General features: G+C 47.5%; 1 protein-coding gene across 1 annotated transcript in view; it reads right to left on the bottom strand.

Moving 5' to 3' along the window:
• Positions 1 to 22,554, bottom strand: part of tmem276b (transmembrane protein 276b) — a 33,814-nt gene extending 11,260 nt beyond the window's left edge. Inside the window, exons 1-2 of the mRNA XM_055649847.1 lie at positions 21,505 to 22,554; positions 6,489 to 6,602 (exon numbers count right to left, since the gene is read on the bottom strand). Of these exons, the coding sequence (XP_055505822.1) occupies positions 6,489 to 6,602; positions 21,505 to 21,865 (475 nt within the window). The 5' untranslated portion in view covers positions 21,866 to 22,554. The remainder of the gene's footprint in view (positions 1 to 6,488; positions 6,603 to 21,504) is intronic.
• Between the last annotated feature and the right edge of the window lie 1,218 nt (positions 22,555 to 23,772).

The raw sequence follows: 23,772 nt of genomic DNA, 5'->3' as shown, positions 1-23,772 counted from the left end.
CCTTCGAGCCAGCACCGCCATTCAATGTGATCATGGCTGATGATCCACAATCAGTACCCCGTTCCTGCCTTTTCCCCATATCCCCTGACTCCACTATCTTTAAGAGCCTTATCCAGCTCTTGAAAGCATCCAGAGAACCTGCCTCCACTGCCCTCTGAAGCAGAGAATTCCACACATGCACAACTCTCTGTGAGAAAAAGTGTTTCCTCGTCTCCGTTCTAAATGGCTTACTCCTTATTCTTAAACTGTGGCCCCTGGCTCTGGACTCCCTTCCCACTTTCATCAATTTATCCTTAGTGGTGGACAGTAATAGGAGTGATGCAGAGATCACTCCCTTCCAGGCCTTACTGTGAATGTGCGCTAGCTCTCAGTGCTGAAAGACCCTTGATATTGGCTCCAACACAAATCATGAAAACAGGCCCCTCTGTCTGGCCTCTCTCCCCCCCCCCCCCCCCCCCCCCCCCCCCCCCAAGCCCCACACTGGTGAACATCCTCCCTGTGCCCTCCTCCAGGCTATGATATAGGCCATCACTCCAAAAACACATGCCTCACCCCAATCATTAAACATGTGTATGTACAATGTCCCCTCCTTCACTATACCCCTGTGCAATGTTCCCATGGTGTCACTGCACTGCTTTGCTGAGCTGTATGCAAAAAATGCATTTCACTGTACCTGATACATGTGACAATAAAGAAACCATTAACCATTTCAAAAGGCGATTGCACCCTCTCCCATCTGACACCAACTGCTTAGTTTAGCAATGCAGCTCAGAAACAGGTCTATCAGCCCACCGCGACTGTGCCAACTAGCGATCCCCGACTGTGCCAACTAACACCATCCTACACACAAGGACAATTTTACATTTATACCAAGCCAATTAGCCTACAAACCTGTATGTCTTTTGAGTGCAGGAGGAAACTAGAGCTTCCCGAAGATAAGCCACGTAGGTGGAGAACATGCCAACTCCGTACAGACAGCACCCGTAGTCAGGATCGAACCCAGGTGTCTGGCACTGTAGGGTAGCAACCCTACCACTGTGCCATTGTGCTGCCCCAACGGTGTCTGGCATCTGTTTACTGTCCTGAACCCTGTAGCAGTGGGTGACCCTGTTTAGGAAGAGTTGATGGGGGAGAGTGGAGAATTCAGTGGGATTATTTAGAGTCATAGAGAATGGAAACAGGCCATGCCGACCAAGTTGCCCCATCTAAGGTAGTCCCATTTGCCCATGTTTAACCCAATCCATATACCTATTGAAATGTCTTTTAATGTTAGCAAATGTACATAGGCAATTGGTTATCAGAGCAAACTTGGTGTGCCACAGAATCCATGATTCTGACTTTATCTCTTGGAGTATAAAATCCTGGAATCCTTCAACCCTGCTGATGCCCTGTTTAACTGCTCTCAACCTTGGAAAGTTGGAGTTGGAGGAGGCGGGTACACTTGCTACCCATTGGATCTCCAAGAGACACGTGCTGGACATTCCACAGCTGGGGGGCAGCTCACAGCCACCATTGTGGAAATGTTGTGCTTCTCTTCATCTCTTAGTCTGTTATGCTGAAAACTTAGCACCAAACTTACCTCCCGGCTTTTAAAACCCAGGATTACAAATATTGGAGCTTCCGTGATATGCCACAAGAATGATCAGAATTACCAGCACCAAATTCTCATGTTGGCCAAATGTCCTTGTTTAGCAGAACATACAAATGGCCTGTTCAATTTCACTGGGCTGTCCAAAGTAAACTTTGAAACAGAAGCATTCTAGGCAACCACTCAGTTATTTAAGTCTGTTCCAGCATTCAACATAATGATGACTCTGCCTCAATATCACAGTCCTAATTTCTCCCATAGAGCTTCATGATGTATTTTGTACCTATCCATCTATCTCCTTTTTACATCCATTTAGCAACGTGTCCTCCACTACATTCTGCAGTACAGGATTCCACAGATTCACCTGTACAAACCTAAAGAAATGTGGCTTCATCAGACCCCCCAAATTCTGAGACCATGAACTCTGGTAGGAGAAACATCCTCCCTGCATCAACATAACTTGATCAACATTTTTTAACGGAATAACAGAAGAGAGTTGATAAGAGTGGTGTGGTCGACGTGTACGTGGATTTTCACTTTTTTTTCACAATGTAACATATAATAGGTATTTTAGCAAAATGTATTAAAAAGCAGATGATATAAAATTAATTAAGAGACAGAAATAAAATAATGTTAAATCTAACACACAAACTAAAAAATATATAAATGAATTGTTCCCTGATCAAACTATTAAGACTACTGATCATTTTGCCTTGCATTAATATCTCAGATTGGGGCATACAGGACATACTTTCAAAGCATGCAAATTATACAAAACTCAAATGTAGCAAATAATGAGATAATAACAGCCCAGGGAGGCACATGCTAGTGAAATGGGTGTCAACATTTTATGCTAAAAAGTGTGAAGTAATTCCTTTCAGTGGGAAGGATGAGGAGATCCAACACGGCTAAATTGGAAGACCCCGGGATGTGCGTAGTCAAATATTCCATAGGTCACATTGGGAGATCATTTAAAAAATAATTTCAAGGGATCCTTGGCGTTGTTTTCAGACGAACAGATAATTAAAGGTAACAAAATAGTTATGATTCGGGCTGAAGAACTGCATTCAGTCCCACATATAAGAGAGTAGAAACGTAGAATGGTGCCAGGAACGAACGTGTCCAGTTATGTGAAGCTTCTCTAAAGGTTCTTAGGCTGGAGAGAAGGTGAAAGGAGTCAAAATCATCATTCACTTTGATGGAGGAAATCAGAAGTAGAGGCAATGGCATCATGGCCGATATCACAGGGAACACATGCTGAAGAATGGTACCAGACAAAAAGGTAATACAAGGAAATCTATTGTAATTATATAGTGGTGTGTGGTTCAGCAGTGTGATGCTTGAAAGATTGGTGGGCTGAGATTTACTCATTACTACATGGACTCATAGTAGATAGTCTTCATAAAATACTATCAGCTCAAGCAGAAGCTCACGGATTTGAAGACATGTTATTGGCCTGACTTGGAAGTTGACTGGACAGCAAATGATGGAGGATGGGGATGGAAGGAGGTACAGCAAGATGTGGCCTCCTGCAATGATTAGTATAGGAACAGCATCAATTTATAAGGAATGAACCTACCTGATCCTCCGGTTGCTAGACGCCTTAATTCTCCTTCCCATTCCCACTAAGACCTTTCTGTCCTAGGTCTCCACCATTGTCAGAGCGAAGCTGAACGCAAATTGGAGGAACAGCATCTCATATTTCGCTTGGGCAGCTTACACCCCAGTGGTATGAACATAGATCTCTCCAACATCAAGTAGCCCCGGCATTCCCTCTCTCTCTATCCCACTCCATCCAGGTTGCACTAGCTTCTCGTTTTCACCCAACAAAGAGCTAACAATGGCCTCCTTCCGTTATCATCGTTACTTTTTTGCATATCTCTTATTCATTGTTCTTTATCTCTCTACATCATTGTCTATATCTCTCGTTTCCCTTATCCCTAACCAGTCTGAAGAAGGGTCTCGACCCGAAACGTCACCCATTCCTTCTCTCCAGAGATGCTGCCTGTCCCGCTGAATTACTCCAGTGTCTTTCTTCGGTTTAAACCTTCCTACACGATTTATAAGGAAACATGTGAGGTGGGAAAGTAGAATGGGGTGCTGCAACATTGCTCACTAAAAACTCATGGACAGAAAATAATTTGAATGTATTTAAGGGACTGAATTAAAAAGGATAGAAGTAATGTCACGTGATGTTCAAAGCCTTGGTTAGTCAACGCCTGAGATATGCCAGCTTAGGCTGGGTATTGTACAGGGGCTGGTGAGACTACATCTGGAGTATTGTGTGCAGTTTTGGTCTCCTAATTTGAGGAAGGACATCCTTGCTATTGAGTGCAGCATAGGTTCATGAGGTTAATTCCTGGGATGGCGGGACTGTCATGAGGAAAGATTGGAAAGACTGGACTTGTATTGACTGGAATTTAGAAGGATGGGGGGGGGGGGATCTTACAGAAACATATAAAAATACTGGACAAGCTACATAATTGCAGGAAAAATGTTCCCAATGTTGGGGGAGTCCAGAACCAGGGACCACAGTCTAACAATAAAGGGGTGGCCATTTAAAACTTTTTCACCCAGAGAGTTGTGAATTTGTGGAATTCTCCTGAGGCCAATTCACTGGATGAAATTAAAAGAAAGTTAGATAGAGCTCTTGGGGTTAGCGTAATCAAGGGGTATGGGGAGAAGGCAGGCACGGGTTACTGATTGTGGATGATCAGCCATGATCATAATGAATGGCGGTGCTGGCTCGAAGGGCCAAATGGCCTACTGCACCTTTTTTCTATGTTTCTAATAAGAAAGGATCTGTTCATATGCTGGTCATGGGGAACTCATTAGCAAAGAGTGACCAGAACATGATAAATTCTTCTATAAAATGGAAAGTGAAGTATTTCAATCTGGAAATCAGGATCTAAATCTATGCAAAGGAAACCATGAGGATATAAGTAGCGAGTTGGGCATGATAGATTATGGAGCTTCATTAAAGGCATGACAACCAAAAATACAAATGCCAACTCTGCCTTGGAAAACAAAAAGATGTATTAGATATTGTGAGCAGTTCTGGCCCCATTTCTGAGGAAGGATGTGCTGGTGTTGGTGAGAGTCCAGAAGAGATTCACAAGAATGATCCCAGGAATGATATGGGTTAACATATGATGAACCTTTGATGGCACTGGGCCTGTGCTCGCTGGGGTTTAGATGGATGAGGGGGGAACTCAATGAAACTTACCGAATAGTGAAAGGCCTGGAATAGAATGGGTGTGGAGAGGATGTTTCCACAAATATGCAAAATTAAAAAAAGACTTGTGAAGTCATCTAGGTCCCTGTGGTGTCTGGAACAAACTGTCACAGTCTCAGCATCCAGGACGGAGATAAGGAAGTAGTTATGCACTCCGAGGGCGGTGAACCTGTGAAATTCTCTGCCTCAGAGCTGTGTAGAAGCCAAGTCAATGAATATGTTTAAGGGGAATATAGAGAGATTGCTGGACACCAAGGTAATGTCAGGAAAAAGCATACGTCACACAAACTAGCCTCCCTACCATTCACTCCATCTATATTGCGAAGCAAAGCAAGAATTTCATTGTCCTATACAGGGACATGACAATAAACTCACTTGAACTTGAACTTCACACTGTCTTGGGAAAGCAGCCAGAATAATCAAGGACCACTCAAATCCCAGTCATTCTCTCTGTCTCCCTCCCCCATTAGACTGAATACAAAAGCTCTAACAGATTCAAGAACAGCTTCTTCCCTGCTGTTATGGTTCTTGAATGGGCCTCTCAGATTCGAAGGATGAAACCCGTACTTCTTCATTGTGGCCCTTGCCCTCTTTACTTAAGTCTGAAGAACGGTTTTGGCCCGAAACGTTGCCTATCTCCTTCGCTCCATAGATGCTGCTGCTGCACCCGCTGAGTTTCTCCAGTATTTTTGTGTACCTCCACTCTTTACTTAATCTGCATTTTCTCTGTAGCTGTATCACTATATTCTGCACTATGTTTGTTTTCTCTTTGCCCCACCTGCTATACTCGTGCTTGGCACGATTCGCCTAGATTGCACCCAAACAAAGTTTCTCGTTTTTATCTCTTCACATGTTAAACGGACACCAAAAAGCAGGAATATATTAAGATAAAGGACTGCATTGAAAGATGGAGCAGCTCAGAGGGCCAAGAGACCTGCTCCCACTCCTATTTTTGCGTTCCTTAAAGGACTGAGCAGCTTGGGATTCGAACCTCAAGATTATATATATTTATTTTATTATATAAGTGACAAATTGATGTCTGGGGAATCTCAGACTAAAGGGCAAGATCTAGTCCTTCAGAAATAATGGCGAATACATATTCTTAGGTCAGTGAAAACTCTGTCAATTGTTAATTTGAATCTAAGACTGAAAGAAAATTGAGAACCAAAGGGATGCAGAGGTGAGTGGCAAATGCAGGACATGTCTCTGAGACCAGTGGTGGAAATATTCGAAACGTTTACTGCGCTTCCCATAATGGAGTTAGAATAGATTGTCTGTCAAAACTAGTCACCCAAACGATTGGGAACAGTTAGATTTCAAAACAGAAGAAGAGCATTGATTAAGAGAGCAAAAATTGATTGTGAGATTAAACCTGCTGGGTTCAAAAAAGTTGGCTGTAAAATCAGCATGCCCTCACTCATCCACTATCCCTGCTGCCATAGACAGTCGACCTCCCCACAAAACCCCAGCTAGCCTGCACTTGACCCATTCCCCTCTAATCCTCTCTATCCAAATGCACGGAGCAGTGTTACTCTGACGGACGGTCTGTTACTCAATTTGTGCAAAGCTCAGTACCCGACACTCTGGTCTCTGGCCTGGCTCGGGTCTTCAACATTGCTTCAGTCACTGGTTATGTGCCGTTACTCGCCGTGCCCGGGTACTTACGGAGAGCATGCCACTCGTCTTGCCGAATGCTCATGGTTAAATTGACCGGGAGATTCTGTGGGACCGTTGAAGAGGAGTAGTGGTATTTCACAGGCAGACAGCGTTGCACGACCCCTGAAACACAAGCACACTGCCTCAGACCCGGTGTTAGTGATCAGCACAGTCACAATTCACCCCACCACTGGACTCCACGATTGTCCCCGGCACCAGTCTCAAAAGCTCCCTCTCCCTGGGATAGCAGGGGGCGATCAAACAGCACAATACCCCACCCCCCTCCCCCCCGCCAACACAAAGGGCAACGATCCCAAGGCAACTGTGCAGATAAATATCCCACTCCTCACTAAATAAAACGCCGGATCATCAGCGTTACCCTACAACTCAGAAACAGTGGGATTCCAGGCTTTTGAAACAGAACGCAATCCCCAGGGCCTGATGGTCTGCATCCCAGGGTACTTAAGGAAGTGGCTCTAGAAATCGTGGATGCATTGGTGATAATTTTCCAACGTTCTATAGACTCAGGATCAGTTCCTGTGGATTGGAGGGTAGCTAAAGTTATCCCACTTTTTAAGAAAGGCGGGGAGAGAGAAAACGTGGAATTATAGACCAGTTAGTCTGACATCGGTGGTGGGGAAGATGCTGGAGTCAATTATAAAAGATGAGATAGCCGCACATTTGGATAGCAGTAACAGGATCGGTCAGAGTCAGCATGGATTTACAAAGGGGAAATCATGCTTGACTAATCTTCTGGAATTTTTTGAAGATGTAACTCGGAAAATGGACAAGGGAGAGCCAGTGGATGTAGTGTACCTGGACTTTCAGAAAGCATTTGATAAGGTCCCACATAGGAGATTAGCGGGCAAAATTAGGGCACATGGATAGAGAAGTGGTTGGCAGACAGGAAACAAAGAGTAGGGATTAACGGGTCCCTTTCAGAATGGCAGGCAGTGACTAGTGTGGTACCGCAAGGCTCGGTGCTGGGACCACAGCTATTTACAATATACATCAATGATTTGGATGAAGGGATTCAAAGTAACATTAGCAAATTTGCAGATGACAAAAAGCTGGGTGGCAGTGTGAACTGTGAGGAGGATGCTATGAGACTGCAGGGTGACTTGGACAGGTTGGGGGAGTGGGCAGATGCATGGCAGATGAAGTTTAATGTAGATAAATGTGAGGTTATCCACTTTGATAGCAAAAACAGGAAAGCAGATTACTATCTAAATTGCGTCAAGTTGGTAAAAGGGGAAGTACAACGGGATCTGGGGGTCCTTGTACATCAGTCTATGAAAGTAAGCATGCAGGTACAGCAGGCAGTGAAGAAAGCGAATGGCATGTTGGCCTTTATAACAAGAGGAATCGAATATAGGAGCAAAGAGGTCCTTCTGCAGTTGTACAGGGCCCTAGTGAGACCACACCTGGAGTATTGCAGTTTTGGTCCCCTAATTTGAGGAAGGACATTCTTGCTATGGAGGGAGTGCAGCGTAGGTTTACAAGGTTAATTCCCGGGATGGCGGGACTGTCATATGCTGAGAGAATGGAGCGGCTGGGCTTGTACACTCTGTAGTTTAGAAGGATGAGAGGGTATCTCATTGAAACATATAAGATTGTTAAGGGCTTGGACACATTAGAGGCACGAAACATGTTCCCGATGTTGGGGGGAATCCAGAACCAGGGGCCACAGGTTAAGAATAAGGAGTAAGCCATTTAGAACGCAGACGAGGAAACACTTTTTTCTCACAGAGAGTGGTGAGTCTGTGGGGTATTCTCTGCCTCAGAGGGCGGTGGAAGCCGGTTCTCTGGATGCTTTCAAGAGAGAGCTAGATAGGGCTCTTAAAAATAGCAGAGTCATGGGGAGAAGGCAGGAACGGGGTACTGATTGGGGATGATCAGCCATGATCACATTGAATGGCGGTGCTGGCTCGAAGGGACAAATGGCCGACTCCTGCACCTATTGTCTATTGACCTTTACCCCTTCTTGAGTCTCAGTTGCAAAGCAGTGTCCAATGTTGGATCCCATTCTAGAGGAACACGCGTTCCCAGAGTGCGACCAGGATAACAGCTCACAGGCAGGAGGCATACGGGGATCATTCTACCTTGAGACCATCCCAGCAGCTCAAGTGTCCACGGACTGACAGCTCTATCACCAGAAGAGGCTGCTGTGAGTGTGGGGAAGCTACATTTACACCACGGATGAAAAACTCCATACAGATCCCACAGAAACTCAGAAGGGATTCAGGTAAATATTTGATGTAGGTAATATTGCGATCTGTGGGCAAAGAGATGGGAGAAAGACTAACTGGATTTATCTTACAAACTGCCATGAAGTCAGCAGAGTGAATGTTTGCACTCATCCCGGCTTCCACAATGATTCTAGGACACAGCCTGCAAGCTCACCACACACACTGTGATGCTCAGCGCAGTTGATCAATCCAGATTCTACATTTTACAGTGCAGTGCACTGTTACAGCTCATCACAGCACCTGAATTATCTCACTACAAACCTTTCCCTCTCTGCCCCCTGCAATGCCCCATCTCTCACCTCTTGGCATCTGCACACACTTGCCCCTTATGTTCCCATTCATTGGTAAGGCCAGCGGGATCTTAGATGTAGAAAACAGAACCAAAACCAGTATAACATGCTGTGAACACTAACCGTGACAGATGGAAATAAAATCAAATGCTGGCTGCATCCACTCATAACATAAGTGATAGGAGCAGAACTAGACCATTTGGCCCATCAAGTCTACTCCCCCATTCAATCATGGCTGATCTATCTCTCCCCATCAACCGCATTCTCCTATCTTCTCCCCGTAACTCTTGACACCCGTACTAATCAAGAATCTATGTCTGCCTTAAAAATATTTATTGACTTGGCCTCCACAGCCTTGTGTGGCAATGAATTCCACAGATTCACCACTCTCTGACTAAAGAAATTCCTCTTCATCACCTTCCGAAATTAACGTCCATTTATTCTGAGGCACCTCATTCCAGCCCTCCAACCCCAAATCTCTCCCACCTCTCCTTACCCCTGACCATTCCCACTGCACAGCATCAATGTCCACTCACTGTGTTATCACCCTGCTGCCTCCTCATCCACAAACACTACACCCTCTCCAGCCCCAATTCACCATCTCATGCCTTTATGCCACTCCTAGTATCCCAGTGAATGCATCCTGCACTCTCTTCTCTCTGGATCCCCAAACCTCCAGTCCCCACACACTCCCATCTCTGAACCCTTCCAGTCACCCATGCCGTCCCTCCCATCTGCACAACCCTGGGTTCTCACAACTAACTTTATACATTCTCACAGTGTTCTCCACTCACCCCGTTCTGTTACAATATCGACTCACCTATGCTCGCTACCTCAATATCTCCATCAATCACCCTCCATCCTCTCTGCATCTCCACCCACTCCATACTCCCTTCTGTAAACCACTGCTTTACACAGTGCTATCTACCTCTATCTTCCCATCCACTCACTGTTCCCCCTCTTTCTACACCTATTCACCCCACCCTTCCACTTCTGTCATTACACACTTGTCCTGCCCTCTCCCCCTCAATCTCATTCCACTAATTCTTCCTCCCACCCATTCACCCTGCCCTCTATCCCCACCCACTCTCTCTTCCCACCACCCACGACAGGTCTCTCTCCTCTGCAATGTGGAGACTGTGGTGCTTTTGAAGTGATATTGAGTGGGAGTAAACATGAGCATGAAAGTATCGCGCCACATGCAAGATGAACAGTCAATAAACATTTTCCTCAAATCTCTAGTCTATGTTATTCTAATGTGAGACATGGTGAGGGGTCTCGAGCGAGTGCCATATGGGACGTTGGGGCTAGGGCACTCCCAGAGACCCGGCCTACATCAGTGCAACAATGTCTCTGGGTTTCAGCCGGAGTCACTGTAGTACATACACATGGCTGGGCGACAGGTAGATCGCACGCTCCGTAAGGTGGTCACACCACGACTTGTATGGGCAGAGAGGAATGGATGATCACTGGGCAGATCTGGAGGGAAGGGCAGGTGGTCCAGGAGCCCACCTCCCTCATCAGGAATGTTTGGATGTCGGTGAGAAAGATGGTTTCCCAGGGAAATGCAGCAAAGTCAGGAATGTGCCTACACTGGAGAAGTGGAAGAAGAGAACACAATAGTGAAAGGGCATTTAATAGTTAGGGGGGCAAATGTATGTTCCTGTGGCTGTGGCTATGACTCCAGGGTGGTACAATGTCTCCCTGGTATCACTGCAGAGTCCCAAAGAGTGAGGGCAAAGACTGTGGTCCACATTGGTATCAGAAACAGGAGGAGGGTTGAGGTCTTGAGATGACTTCTTTTGAGATGCTGCTTATGAAGATCTCAAAAGGAATGACCTCAGGACTAGTTTAGTTTAGAGATACAGTGCGGAAACACCATGCCCACACCGACCAGCGATCCCCGCACATTGATACTATCCTACACACACTAGGGCCAATTAACCTACAGACCTGTACGTGTTTGGAGTGTGGGAGGAAACCGAAGGTCTCAGAGAAAACCCACGCAGGTCATGGGGAGAACATACAAAACTCCGTACAGACAAGCACCTATAGTCAGGATAGAACGCGGGTCTCTGGCGCTGTAAGGCAGTAGCTCTACCAGTACGCCATTGTGCAGCCCAAATTACTCCGTTTCACGTGCCAACACATACAGAAATAGGAAGATGGACCAATGAAGCAGTGGCTGCAGAGATGGTGCAGGAGGGAGGTCTTTAGACGTGAGGTACAGGGACTGTTTCTGGGGGAGGTGGGGCCTGCACCATCTCAGTAGGGCAGGGGCGTGGAATATGGTGGTGTGTATGTAAAAACAAACTGCTGGAGGTCCTCAGCAGGTCAGGCAGCATCTGTGGAGGGAAATGGACAGACAATGGTTTGGTTCTGGACCCTTCCTCAGACTAACGGGGAGATGGGTGGTAAAAGGAGGTGAGGTGAAGGGGTGGGGTAAGTGATAGGTGGAGCCAGGTGAAGAGAGGTAGATTGACTGTTGAGTCATATGAGAAGGACACACAAGGAACTGCAGATGCTGGAATGAGTAAAACATGAAGTGCTGGAGTAATTCAGCGGCTCAGGCAGCTTCTCTGGAGGGGAAGGGTCTGGACATTTCAGGTCTGGACTCTTCTTCAGCCTGATTATGGTAGGGGGTGAAAGCTGGAAAAGAGATGGGGAGGAACAAAGTTGGGCAAGTAATGGGTGGATATGTGAGAGGGGGGGGGGGGGGGGGGGGGGGAGGGAACCTTTGGGGGGGGGGGAGAGGAGGGAGGGGGGGGGGGAAGAGGAGTCAAGGGGGGGAAGGTGACAAAAAGGGGGGGGGGACAGGGGTGGGAGGGATAAAGGGGGGAATGGAATGAAAGGGAGGTGCACTGTAATCCCAGAAGGAGGGATATAGGGGTGGGCAATGCACAGGAGCCTACATTGGGAGCACTAAATGCAGTAGATGCAGTTACAGGAGGTGCGTATGAACCTCTGACTCACCTGGAAGGGCTGCGAGGATTTCTGGATGGAGTTGAGGGTAGACGTGCAGGCACGTGGTACATCCCCTGTAATTGTAGGGGATCGGACCCGGGGAGGGAGCAGTTTGGGTGGGAAAGGATAAGTGAACCAAGGAGTTGTGGAGGGAGCGGTCTCTATGGAAAAGTATGGGGTCGGGAAGATGTGAAAGGTGGCGGGATCGCTACAGAAAGAGGAAGGGAGGGGACGATGGGTCTCTCTGGAAAGAGAAGGATGCAGGTGATAGGTAGAGAAGACAAAAGATGGTGCAGAGGATTTAAACGAGTATTGCAAGGTCACGGAGACCTCAGAGGGTCAGGAGGATGAGAAACAGAGCTGGAATTATAAATGGACAGGAATGGCAGCAGAAACAATAGCAGCAGCAAAGAGGGTTAGAGTCCGGAAAAGTATTAGACGGCCAAATAAAGAAAGACAACATCCAAAATAAAGTCTACACCCTGTGCGAGGGGAATTAATTAACAGCACAGGTACTTGTAAACAGGCATTCTCCAATTGCCATAAGAGACATGGCTGCAGCCTACCCTCAGCTGGAAGCTAACTGCTTTCAGGGTCTTTGATAATGGAAAGGAAGTAGGGTAGTACTGCGAATAAAAGATGCCATCGCTACGGTAGATTGAAAAGATCTAGCCTCAGTAGATCGTGATACAGGGTTAAAATCTATTGGAGTGGAATCAAATAATGGCAACATGGAGGAAACGCATTCAGAGATGCTTTAACAAGATGATTTTGGGGGAGCTTTACCTATATATAGATTGGACAAATCAAATTAGCATTAATAATGTAGAGGATAAATCCCTGGGCATAATAAATGAGATGGGTTTCTGGATCAGCATGTTCAGGAACTGACAAGAGAACGGGCTATTTTTTTAATCTAGTTCTGTGCATTGAGAAAGGATTAATTAATAACTTTGTTATAGAAGCCCCTAGGAATGAATGACCAAAACATGATAACATTTTACATTGAGTTCATTTAAGGAAAACGGTGGTGTTAAGAGGAGCAGTGAGCAGGAGGGAGGGAGGGGGGGGGGGGGGGGGGGGGGGGCAGTGGCTTGTCCTTTAAAGAAGTTAGTCAAAACTTGAAAAACAAATGAACGACGGGAAAGGTGGCCCAGCCACACTTTACAGGAGACACCAAAGTGAGTATTAAATGTAAGAAGAGGTTTTATAGCTTGTCATGAACAGCAGTAAGCTTGAGGATCAGGAATGTTGTACAATAAGGATATGGGTGCAGGAGTAGGTCATTTGGTACCTGCAGCCTATACCAACATTCAATATGATCAAGGTCACTCTACCAAGGCCTCAACTCCTCATCTTTCCTATTTCCCCATGGCATTCAATTTCCTGAACTTTCCAAAATTGTAGCCATCTCCGCTTTACATATCCCCAGTGATCCTTTCCCCACTGCACCTCGATAGAGAACTCCAGCGAAGAAGATCCCACACACCTCGAGTTTTAATGACCACCTCTATATCTTATAATTATATTCCCTCGTTTGAAATCCTTCCACTTGTGGAAACGTTTCAACATCTGCCCTCACATGTTCCCTTAGCAGTCTTTATGTTTCAATAAGATTATCCCACGTTCTTCTAGAGAAACAACCCAAGAAGTAGTCTAATCTTTTAGATTGTCTCCAATGCCAATACCTTACATAAGGGGTGATGGATTGGCTTTGGAGACTCTAAAAGATTAGGCTAATTCCTGGCATTTACTCACAAACACACAGTACAATTGTAACAATTAACAAAGAAATAGAAAGTGAAAATAGTCAGTAAATCGGCACGAAACATAAAATTGTTGCTTTAAGTATTAAAAAAAAAAGGAAAAGCCAACATGGATCCCTTACAGAAAGAGAGGATAATGTATAATAACGAATAGAAAAGAACTGAAAAATGAAACAAATAGTCCCCAAGACACTGGACCCAGTGTAGGCGAGGAAATAAAAAAAGTTAATATTATGCTAAATTGGGCCACGGCCAACGTTGAGGGTTTGAGATAGCAACTCGCTCAAGTAGATTAGAGTAGGTTATTTGAGAGAAAAGGAATGTCAGGAAAGTGGAATGTTTATAAAAGTGTGCTGACCAGGGCTCAGGACATGCACGTCCCTGTTGGAGTGAAGGGCAAGGCAGGCAAACGTGAGGAGGCCTGGATGACGAGGGGAATTGAGGCTTTGGTCAGGAGTAAGGAGGCATGAGACAGGTATAGGCAGCTGGGATCAAGTATATCCCTAGGGGAGTTTTGGGAATGAAGGAGTAAATAAACAAAGGACAGGACATAGCTCTGGCAGATAGCATTAAGGAAAATCCCAAGATATTTTATAAGCACACAAAGGGGAAAAGGGTAAGCAGAAAGAGAGTTGGACCCCATAGAAATTAAAATGGTCACCTCTGTGTGGAGCCACAGGAGATGGGCAAGGTCCTCAATCAGTATTTCTCCTCTGTTGTTACTGTGGAGAAAGACAAGAGGACTGAGGAACTTGGGGCAGTCACTGGAACTGTCTTGAGAGCAGTCAGTATTATGGTCGCCGATGTGTTGAAGGTCCTGATGTATATGAAGAAAGACAAATCTCCCGCACCTGATCAGATATATCCGAAGACAGTGTGGGAAGCTGGAGAGGATGTTGCAGGAACCCTGGCTGAGATTTAGGAGACGTCCTTAAATACAGCGGAGGTGTCGGAAGATTGGAGGGAGGCAAATGCTGTGCCTCTATTCAAGAAACGCTGCAGCGAAAAGTCTGGAAACTACAGGCCGGTGAACTTAACGTCTGTGCTCATAAAATTACTCGAGAGTATTCTGAGGGATAGCATATACATGTATTTATATGGACATGGGTTGATTAGGGATAGTCAGCATGGTTTTGTATGTGAGCAGTTGTGTCTCATGAATCTGATTGAGTGCTTTGAAGAAATGGGAATCTGGACTACACTTCTTCCCACCCTGCTTCCTGTAAGGACTCCATCCCCTGCTCCCAATTCCTCTGTCTACGCCGCATCTGCACCCAGGATAAGGTATTCCATACCCGGGCATCGGAGATGTCCTCATTCTTTAGGAAACGTGGGTTCCCCTCTTCGACTATAGATGAGGCTCTCACCAGGGTCTCTTCTATACCCCGTGACTGCTCTCACTCCCCATCCCCCCACTCCTAACAAGGGCAGAGTCCCTCTTGTCCTCACCTTCCACCCTACCAGCCGTCACATACAACAGATAATCCTCCGACATTTTCGCCACCCCCAATGGGATCCCACCACTTGCCACATCTTCCCATCTCCTCCCCTTTCGGCTTTCCGCAGAGACCGCTCCCTCCATAACTCCCTGGTCAATTTGTCCCTTCCCACCCAAACCACCCCCTCCCCTGGCACTTTCCCTTGCAACCGCAGGAAATCCTACACTTGTCGCTTTACCCCCCCCCTTGACTCCATCCAAGGACCCAAGCCGTCTTTCCAGGTGCGGCAGAGGTTCACCTGCACCTCCTCCAACCTCATCTATAGCATCCGCTGCTCTAGGTGTCAGCTGCTCTACATCGGCGAGACCATGCGCAGGCTTGGCGATCACTTCGCCCAACACCTCCGCTCGGTTCGCAATAACCAACCTGATCTTCCGGTGGCTCAGCACTTCAACTCCCCCTCCCATTCCGAATCCGACCTTTCTGTCCTGGGCCTCCTCCATGACCAGAGTGAGGCCCACCACAAATTGGAGGAGCAGCACCTCATGTTTCGCTTGGGTAGTTTACACCCCAGCAGCATTGACTTCTCCAATTTCAGGTAGTCCTTGCTTTCTCCCTCTACCCCTCCCCTTTCCACCTCTCCCACCTCTTCCTTTCTTCTTTCCGTCCCCACTACCACATCAGTCTGAAGAAGGGTCTCGACCTGAAATGTCACCTATTCCTTCGCTCCGTTGATGCTGCCTCACCCGCTGCGTTTCTCCAGCATTTTTGTCTACCTTTGAGCGTTTTGAAGATGTGATTTAAAAGGACAATGGAAGGTGGGGCTGTAGACATTGTAGACATGGATTTCAGTGAGGCATTTGACAAGGTAGGTTGCTCTGGAATGTTAGATCTCCTGGGATTCACGAAGAGATCGCTGAATGGATAGAAAATTAGCTTCATGGAAGGAAGCAGAGGGTGGAAGATTGCTTTTCGGACTGTAGGATTGTGACTAGGGGTGTGCCTCAGGGTTCAGTGCTGGGCCAATTGCTGTTTGTCATCTATAACAATGATTTGGATGAGAACGTACATGGAATGGTGAGAAAGTTTGCGGATGACACAAAAGTGGGTGGTATTGTAGATAGTGGTTGTCAAAAATTGCAGCAGGATCTTGATCGGTTGGGCAGGTGAGCTGAAGAATGGTTGATGGAATTTAATACAGAGAAATATGAGGTGGAGCATTTTGGAAGCTCTAACATAAGCAGAACCTACACAGTTAACTGTAGGAGTCTGGGGTGTGTCGTAGAGCAGAGGGATCTGGGAGTACTGGTACATAGTTCATTGAAAGTGGCATCACAGTTAAAAAGAGTGGTAGAAAAGGCTTTTGCCATATTGGCCTTCATTAGTCAGAGCAAGGAGTATAGACATTGGGAGGTCATGTTGTGGTTGCATAAGATGTTGGTGAGGCTACATTTCGAGTATTGTGTCCAGTTTTGGGCACCATGTTATAGGAAAGATGTTGTCAAGCTGGAAAGGGTGCAGAGAAGATTCATGAGGATGCTGCCAGGACTTGAGGGCCTGAGCTACAGGGAGACGTTGAGAAGGCTAGGACTCTATTCCGTGGAGCACAGGAGGATGAAGGGTGATCTTGTAGAGGTATATAAAATGATGAGAGGAATTAATTGGGGACGCACAAAGTCTTGCCAAGAGTAGGGGAATCGAGAACCAGAGGACATAGGTTTAAGGCGAGGGGAGAAAGATTTAATAGGAATCTGAAGGGTAACTTTTTCGCAAAGAAAATGGTAGGTGTATGGAACGAGCTGCCAGAGGAGGTAGTTGAGCCAGGTACTTTCGCAATGTTTGAAGAAACATTTTAGACAGGTACATAGATAGAACAGGTTCAGAGGGATATGAGCCAAACACAGGCAGATGCAGACTAGTGTAAATGGGACATGTGGCCGGTGTGGGCAAGTTGGGCAGAAGGGCTATTTCCACACTGTAAACTATTAATTAAAACCTACCAAATGATTTAATAACCTAAAAGCTCAAACCCCCCAGGATTCAATGACTCAGTACACCTGAGTTTTGTAGGAGGTGGCTGGGGGAGATGCTCAGTTCACTGGGGATCATCTTCCAATTCTCTAGATTCCGCATTTTGTTGGGGGCAGCAATTGTGACTGCACTATACAGAAAAGGGTAAGGCAGCAGGTGTTGCATGGATTTTGCTAAGGCATTTAAAAACATTCCTCATGGTCGGCTGGCCCAGAAGATTAAGATGCATTAGACCCACAGTGACCTGGTCATTTGGATTCAGAACTGGCTTACTGTCATGGAAGAATATTGTTCTGCTGGAGGTTTGTGTCGAGTGGAGTTCCACAGAGATCTGTGCTAGGATCTCTGTTGTTTGTGATATATATATATATATATATATATATAAATGACTTGGACATAAATGTTGATAGTTGGTTAGTAAGTTTGAAGAGTTGTAGACTGTGAAGCAGGCTGTCCAAGTATACAGCAGGGTATAGATCAGCTACACATATGGGCGGAGAAATGGCAGATTGAGTTTAATCTGAGCAATTGTGACGTGTTCCACTTTGCGAGGTTGAACATATGGGGAAAGTAACAATGGCAAGTTCTTTAACAGCATCGATGTACAGAGGGATGTTGGGGTCCAAGTTCGTAGCTCTTGAAAGTGCAATACAAGTGGATAAAGTGATAAAGAATGCAAATTTGTCTTTGAGTATAAGTCATGCTGCAGCTTTATAGGACATTAATGAGGCTACATTTGGAGTGTTATGTGCAGTCCTGGCCACCCCATTACAAGAAGGACATCGAGGCTTTGGAGAGAGTACAGAAGAGGTTTATCAGAATGTTGTCTCAATTAGAAGGTATCAGATACAAGGAGTGGTTAGACAAGCTTAGATTGTTTTCTCTGAAGAATCGGGTGCTGAGAGGAGACCTGATAGAGGTGTATACAATTATGAGAGGCATTGGTAGGGTAGACAAAACCTTTGTCCCAGGGTGGAAATATCAAAAACTAGAGGGCATAGCTTTAGGGTGAGAGGGCCAAATTTGAAAGAAGATGTTGGAGGTGAGTTTTCTTTACACAGAGAGTGGCGCGTGCAAGGAACCTGCTGCAGTAATGGTGGTAGAAGCAGATATGATCGTGACATTCAAGAGGCTTTTAGATAGGCACAGATGTGCAGGGTATGGAGAAGTATGGATCATGTACAGGCAGAGGAGATTAGTTTAACTTGGCATTGAGTAAAGTTGATGCGATTAGCACAGAGATTGTGGACCAAATGGCCTGTTCCTTTGCAGTCCTCCTCTATGCTCTAAAGGAGGGAGAGGAGAAGCAGCAAGCTACTGACTTGCAAACCTAACAACTGCCATTGGGAAAATATAACTGAGCAGTATCAAAATGGATTTATAAAATGAAAAACATACTTGAATGATCTATTGGAGTTTATTATGGTTCCAGTGGAGTAGATGGATGTGATGTACTTAGACTTTTTTTAAATAGGCTTTTGATAAGAAACAGGGCTGTTAAACAAAGTTAGAACACATGGAGTTGTGAGTAATTTCCCAGCTTCAGTTGAAAGTCAGTTAACACTCAATTGGCATAAAGGGAGAAAGATTGAGCAGCAGTAATTATTGGGGAACTGCAGGAATGCATTCTTTGAATGCCAGCTTTTCAGTCTATGTTGATAACTTGGCCAGTGGAACCAAATGAGACAATTCTAGGTTTGCTGCTGACAAAAAAAAAAAAAGTAGGATTGTAAATATTGATGAGAACACTTTACGGAGATATGGACAAGCAGACAGTGGCGACAGCACTGCAGGCCGAATAGAATGTGGAAAAATGTGAGGTTCATATTTTAAAATGGTGAGAGATGTTGATGCTAACACACAGGTGGTTCCAGCAGTTCAGAAGATAAATGGAAATGTGACTGTTATTGTAAAACAATTTATACAAGAAATAAGAGGCTTAAAATAAAAGGTTGAAGACCTTTTATTCAGAACATTATGTGCTGAGTGTTTCCAGCATTTTCTGTTGTTATTTCAGATTTTTAGCATCTGCATTTAAAACAAAATTGTTTGAATGCATGCTTTATGAAGTCTAACTGGATTGAGATTGATATTAGGTTGTTGTCATATACACCTTGTTCATATGAAGCTCGTAGAGTAAACAGTATGCAGCAATGATAGATGTATCTGTAGATATCAGAATGATGTGGAGCATGGGCCAGACAGCAACTGAGCTATTGTGCACAGTTTAGGCCTCCTAACTGAAGGAATATACTTGGCATAGCGGGAGTATGTTGAATATTCATCCCACTAGTTTCCTGGATAGCTGCACTGTCATACAAGGAGAAATTGAGTGGACCAGAACTCTCTTTTCTCAATTTTAAAAGCATGAGAGAGATCTTATTCTGATGCACAAAGTACTTTGAGAGCATCGCAGGTTGGATATCAGGAGGATGTTTCTCCTGATTAAAAAGTCCAGAACTGAGGGTCACAGTCTCAAAGTAAGGGTAACTACTGAATTGAGGAGAATTTTTTTTACTCTGAAGTTGTTGTTTTTTAATGCTCATTCTCTGTTCAGATGGCCATCGATTGCATTCAGATCGAGGAACCAGGTGTACAGAGATAGGAAGGAAGAGATGAGGTAGAAAACCAGCCATTGGAGACTAACTACTACTACTCTTATGTCCCACCTACTTCTGTTCCCTGCCATCTATTCCATGATCTATTCTCTTTACATCCTTCACTCTCTCCCCTGCACCCACTTCTATTCGTGGTACATCTATTCCTTCATCCTCTGCTCCCATACATAATCAATGCTCTCTTTGACCCAACCATTGTCCCTACCTCCTCCCCTCATTCCCTGCTCTCCCTCTACACCGTCTCCCCCTCCATTTCCCAAACAAACCCCCTGTACTCCTCCCCCCCCCCCTCTGTATTCCCCCCTCGCATTCCCCTCTCCCCATGCCCTACCCATTTCTATATCTCCATCCACTCACTCTGTCCTGTCCACTGTGGTTGCTAGATTAATGCTCCCCCAACCCACACACTGCGCCCTGTCCTCTCTTCCCTCTGCCTCCCCCCCCTCCCCCCTCCTATCCCGTTAACTCCCTCTCTCCGTTCACTTGGGATATAGAGGGTGATGAAACTGCAGGTGATGGAGTGAGGAACAGAGGGGGAATGAGAGGGCAGGTAACGGTGGGATACAGAGCGAAGGGGAGCGTGCATGTGGGGTGAAGTACTCACCCTGTATGTCCCTCTTTCCGGACTTCACCCCTCCTGCCCTCTCCCCTTCCCTCTGTATCCTACCATTACCTGCCCTCTCTCCTCCCCTATACTCCACCGTTCCCAGCTCTCTCTCTCTCCTTACCTCTGTTCCCCACTCTGTCACATGTAGCCTCCTCGCCCTCTCTATCCCACCCTGTCACCTACCCTTACCCCTCGCTCACTAACCCCCCCCCCCCCCCCCCCCCCATACCACATACCCTCTTCCATCTCATTTCCCTTCTGCCGCTTCGGTTATTCCCCGCACTGTAATCCATGGAACTGGCAGCGACTGCACACCCACTATCATTACCCTCCTCCATATTGCCCCGGCGCCTGCCTGCCTGCCTGCCTTCACTCGCGGCAATATTTACAACGCATTGCTTCTTCGGTCTGCAGCGAGCGGAGTGGGAAAGCGGAGTCAGTGCTCGCCATGTTACAAGGCCCCCCTCCATCTGTTCTCTCCTTCCTCCCCGAGACGGTTATTACCCCACCGAACAGGGCGAGGACGGGAATTGCACCTGTTCCTAAATCCGAGACCCACAGCCAGTCCCGCCCGCACCCATCTTTCTGGGGCGATTAGCAATCTTTCCCCACCATTCCTAGATATCACTGCTGCTTCCGTGCTCACTCCCTCCCCCCCTCCATCCCTCCCTCCATCCATCCATCTGCTTTGTAAGAGCAGAGGAGCGGCCCCAGCACCGGGCTCCTGTTGCACGGCGGCTTCAGCACCACGGCCAGCGACCAAGCCGGGCCAGCCCGCCCGCTGAGCCGAGCTCACCTTCCACGCCAGGCAGCCCCAGCCCAGCCCAGCCCAGCCCGGCACAGCCCAGCCCGGCACAGCCCAGCCCAGCCCAGCCCGGCACAGCCCAGCCCAGCCCGGCACAGCCCAGCCCCGGCCCGGCCCAGCACAGCCCGCCCCCAGCCCAGCCCAGCCCCCCGCTCAGCCCCCCAGCCCAGCCCAGCCCAGCCCAGCCCAGCGCCTCCAGCTTGTAGACTCCTAGCCCCCGTCCCAGCGGACCGGCCGCTGCCCCAGCGCCACTCACCCTTGAAGATCAGCTCCTCCGTGTCCTGGTCGAAGTCCTGGCGGTGGCATTTCCTCCACAGGCCGAGGACGGTGGAGTTGAACTGCCTGCTGCAGTGGGAGTCCACGGAAGCGGAGCCGAGGAAGAACCTCCTGGAGCGGTGCGGGAGGCTGAGCGGCGCCTGGCGGAGGGGCAGGTTGTGGCTGGGAGTGTAGATGAAGCCGGGGTCGTTCCTCTTGTTGGCGTAGTTCTTGCAGCGGTCGCGGTGCCGCCGCGCGTCCGTCTCATACCAGTAGTCGGTGCAGATGGCCATGGCCAGGAGGCCGAGCGCACACAGAGCCAACAGCAGCCCGGCGCCCGTCAGCAGCCTCATCGCCGCCATCTTCACTCAGCTATACAACGGGCAGCGCCTCACTCACAGCCCGGCCATTCCCGCAGCCCGCTCCACTCCGGCCACACGCCCAGCCCAGCCCAGCCCAGCCCGGGCTAACACCAGTCCTCCCGACCTAGCCCGGGATAACAGCAACCGAGCTGATTCCAGCTCGGGTTAGTAGATACTGAGCGGGGTAAATGGTACCGACCCGACCCTAACCCGGCTTAACAATATCGACCTGCCCCTGCCCGGGATAACAGGTACTGCCCCGACCTTACCCCGGGGCAACACACGCTGGGTTAGTCGATTAGTCCGAGTAACACATAGCGATCCAATCCTAGTGCAGTCCGGACTCATTCAGCTCGGGGTTGCTGGTACCCAGAGGAGCCAAACCCGTGGGAACAGGTATCGAGCCAAACCTAACCCGGGGTAACAGGTACAGATGCAAGCTCAGCCCAACCCAGCCCGGGCTAAGACAGGTTCACGGTGTCGCCCGCACCAGCAGCATGCAGGGGACCACAGTCGCACTGAGCCCAGAGGGAGGGAGTAACAAAGAGGGGGGAACGGGGCAGCGGTAGATGTTGGGAACACTGCCCTGCTCACAGCGCCCTGCGGGCGACCCACCCCGCTCACGTTACCGCCCACCTCCCGAGTCGCCGGCTCAACCGCTCACCGACCACAGCTCCGCCCAGTACCCGAGTCAGTGTGAACACTGCCCTCCTCCCCGTTCCCAGCCCCACGCTTCAAGCATCCGCCATCCCGCCTCGTCTCTCCACCACAGCCTCCGGCCGTGGAAACACACGTGAGCAGCCGCCGGGGAAACTGGAGCTGGGCAGACACAGCCCTCGACACATTTCAGCAAAAACACGTTTTATTTGTGGCGCCGCAGCCCGAGGGAGGGAGGGAGCGACCTACTGATGATGTACCCAGACAAGGTAAACTCCGCCCTGCCTAATGCCGGGGGTATGGGACCAGTAGCCAGAACAGTCGGCGCTGACAAAACAACGGTTTACAGAATTGAATTTGGTAAGATTTTCTGAACATTTGGCATATTGCCGGCTAAATGTTGTTCTACCATATTAAGGACGACGCGACCCAAATGCAACTATTAGAGGTGGGCGCACAAACGATCAGGGGACAATTGAAAGCTAATGCATTTATCATTTATCATGAATGCATTTTATGAAGATGTTGCGAGGACTAGAGGGTCTGAGCTATAGGGAGAGGTTGAGTAGACTGGGACTCTATTCCTTGGAGCGCAGGGGGATGAGGGGTGATCTTATAGACGTGGATAAAATCATGAGAGGAATAGATCGATTAGATGCACTTGTCCAGTCAGTGATCGAGATCTCTTGCCCAGAGCAGGTGAATCAAGGACAAGAGGACATAGGTTTACGATGAAGGAGAAAATATTTAATAGAAATCTGAGGGTGTACCTTTTTCACACAAAGGGTGGTGGGTGTATGGAACAAGCTGCCAGAGGAGGTAGTTGTGGCAGGGACTATCCCGGCATTTAAGGAACAGATAGACAGGTACACGGATAGGACAGGTTTGGAGGGAGACGGGCCAGGTGGGACATGTTGGCTGGTAGGGGCAAGTTGGGCCGAAGGGCCTGTTTCCACACTGTATCACTCTGTGATTGTATCAGTCGTATTCGTATAGCTCAGCCAAAATCTATTTCTAACCCCGCCGTTGCTTGTGTGGGACAAGGTGGTGAATACATATGGTGGGGGATGTATAACCTCAGCTCACTGACAATACGGTCAGTATTATATCCACATGAGCATACTAAACCATATGCAACCTTTTTATATTGGCTGGGCACTAACTGAAGTCTTCCAAATTATGAATAAAACGAATCAAAGTACTGGAGGAACTCAGGGGGGCAGGCGGCATCTGCGGAGATAATGGACATA

The sequence above is a fragment of the Leucoraja erinacea genome, chromosome 18 (assembly GCF_028641065.1).
Source record: "Leucoraja erinacea ecotype New England chromosome 18, Leri_hhj_1, whole genome shotgun sequence".
NCBI classification, from domain to species: domain Eukaryota; kingdom Metazoa; phylum Chordata; class Chondrichthyes; order Rajiformes; family Rajidae; genus Leucoraja; species Leucoraja erinaceus.
Note: the sequence above shows the minus strand (reverse complement) of the source record. Positions and strands in the feature narration are given on the sequence as shown.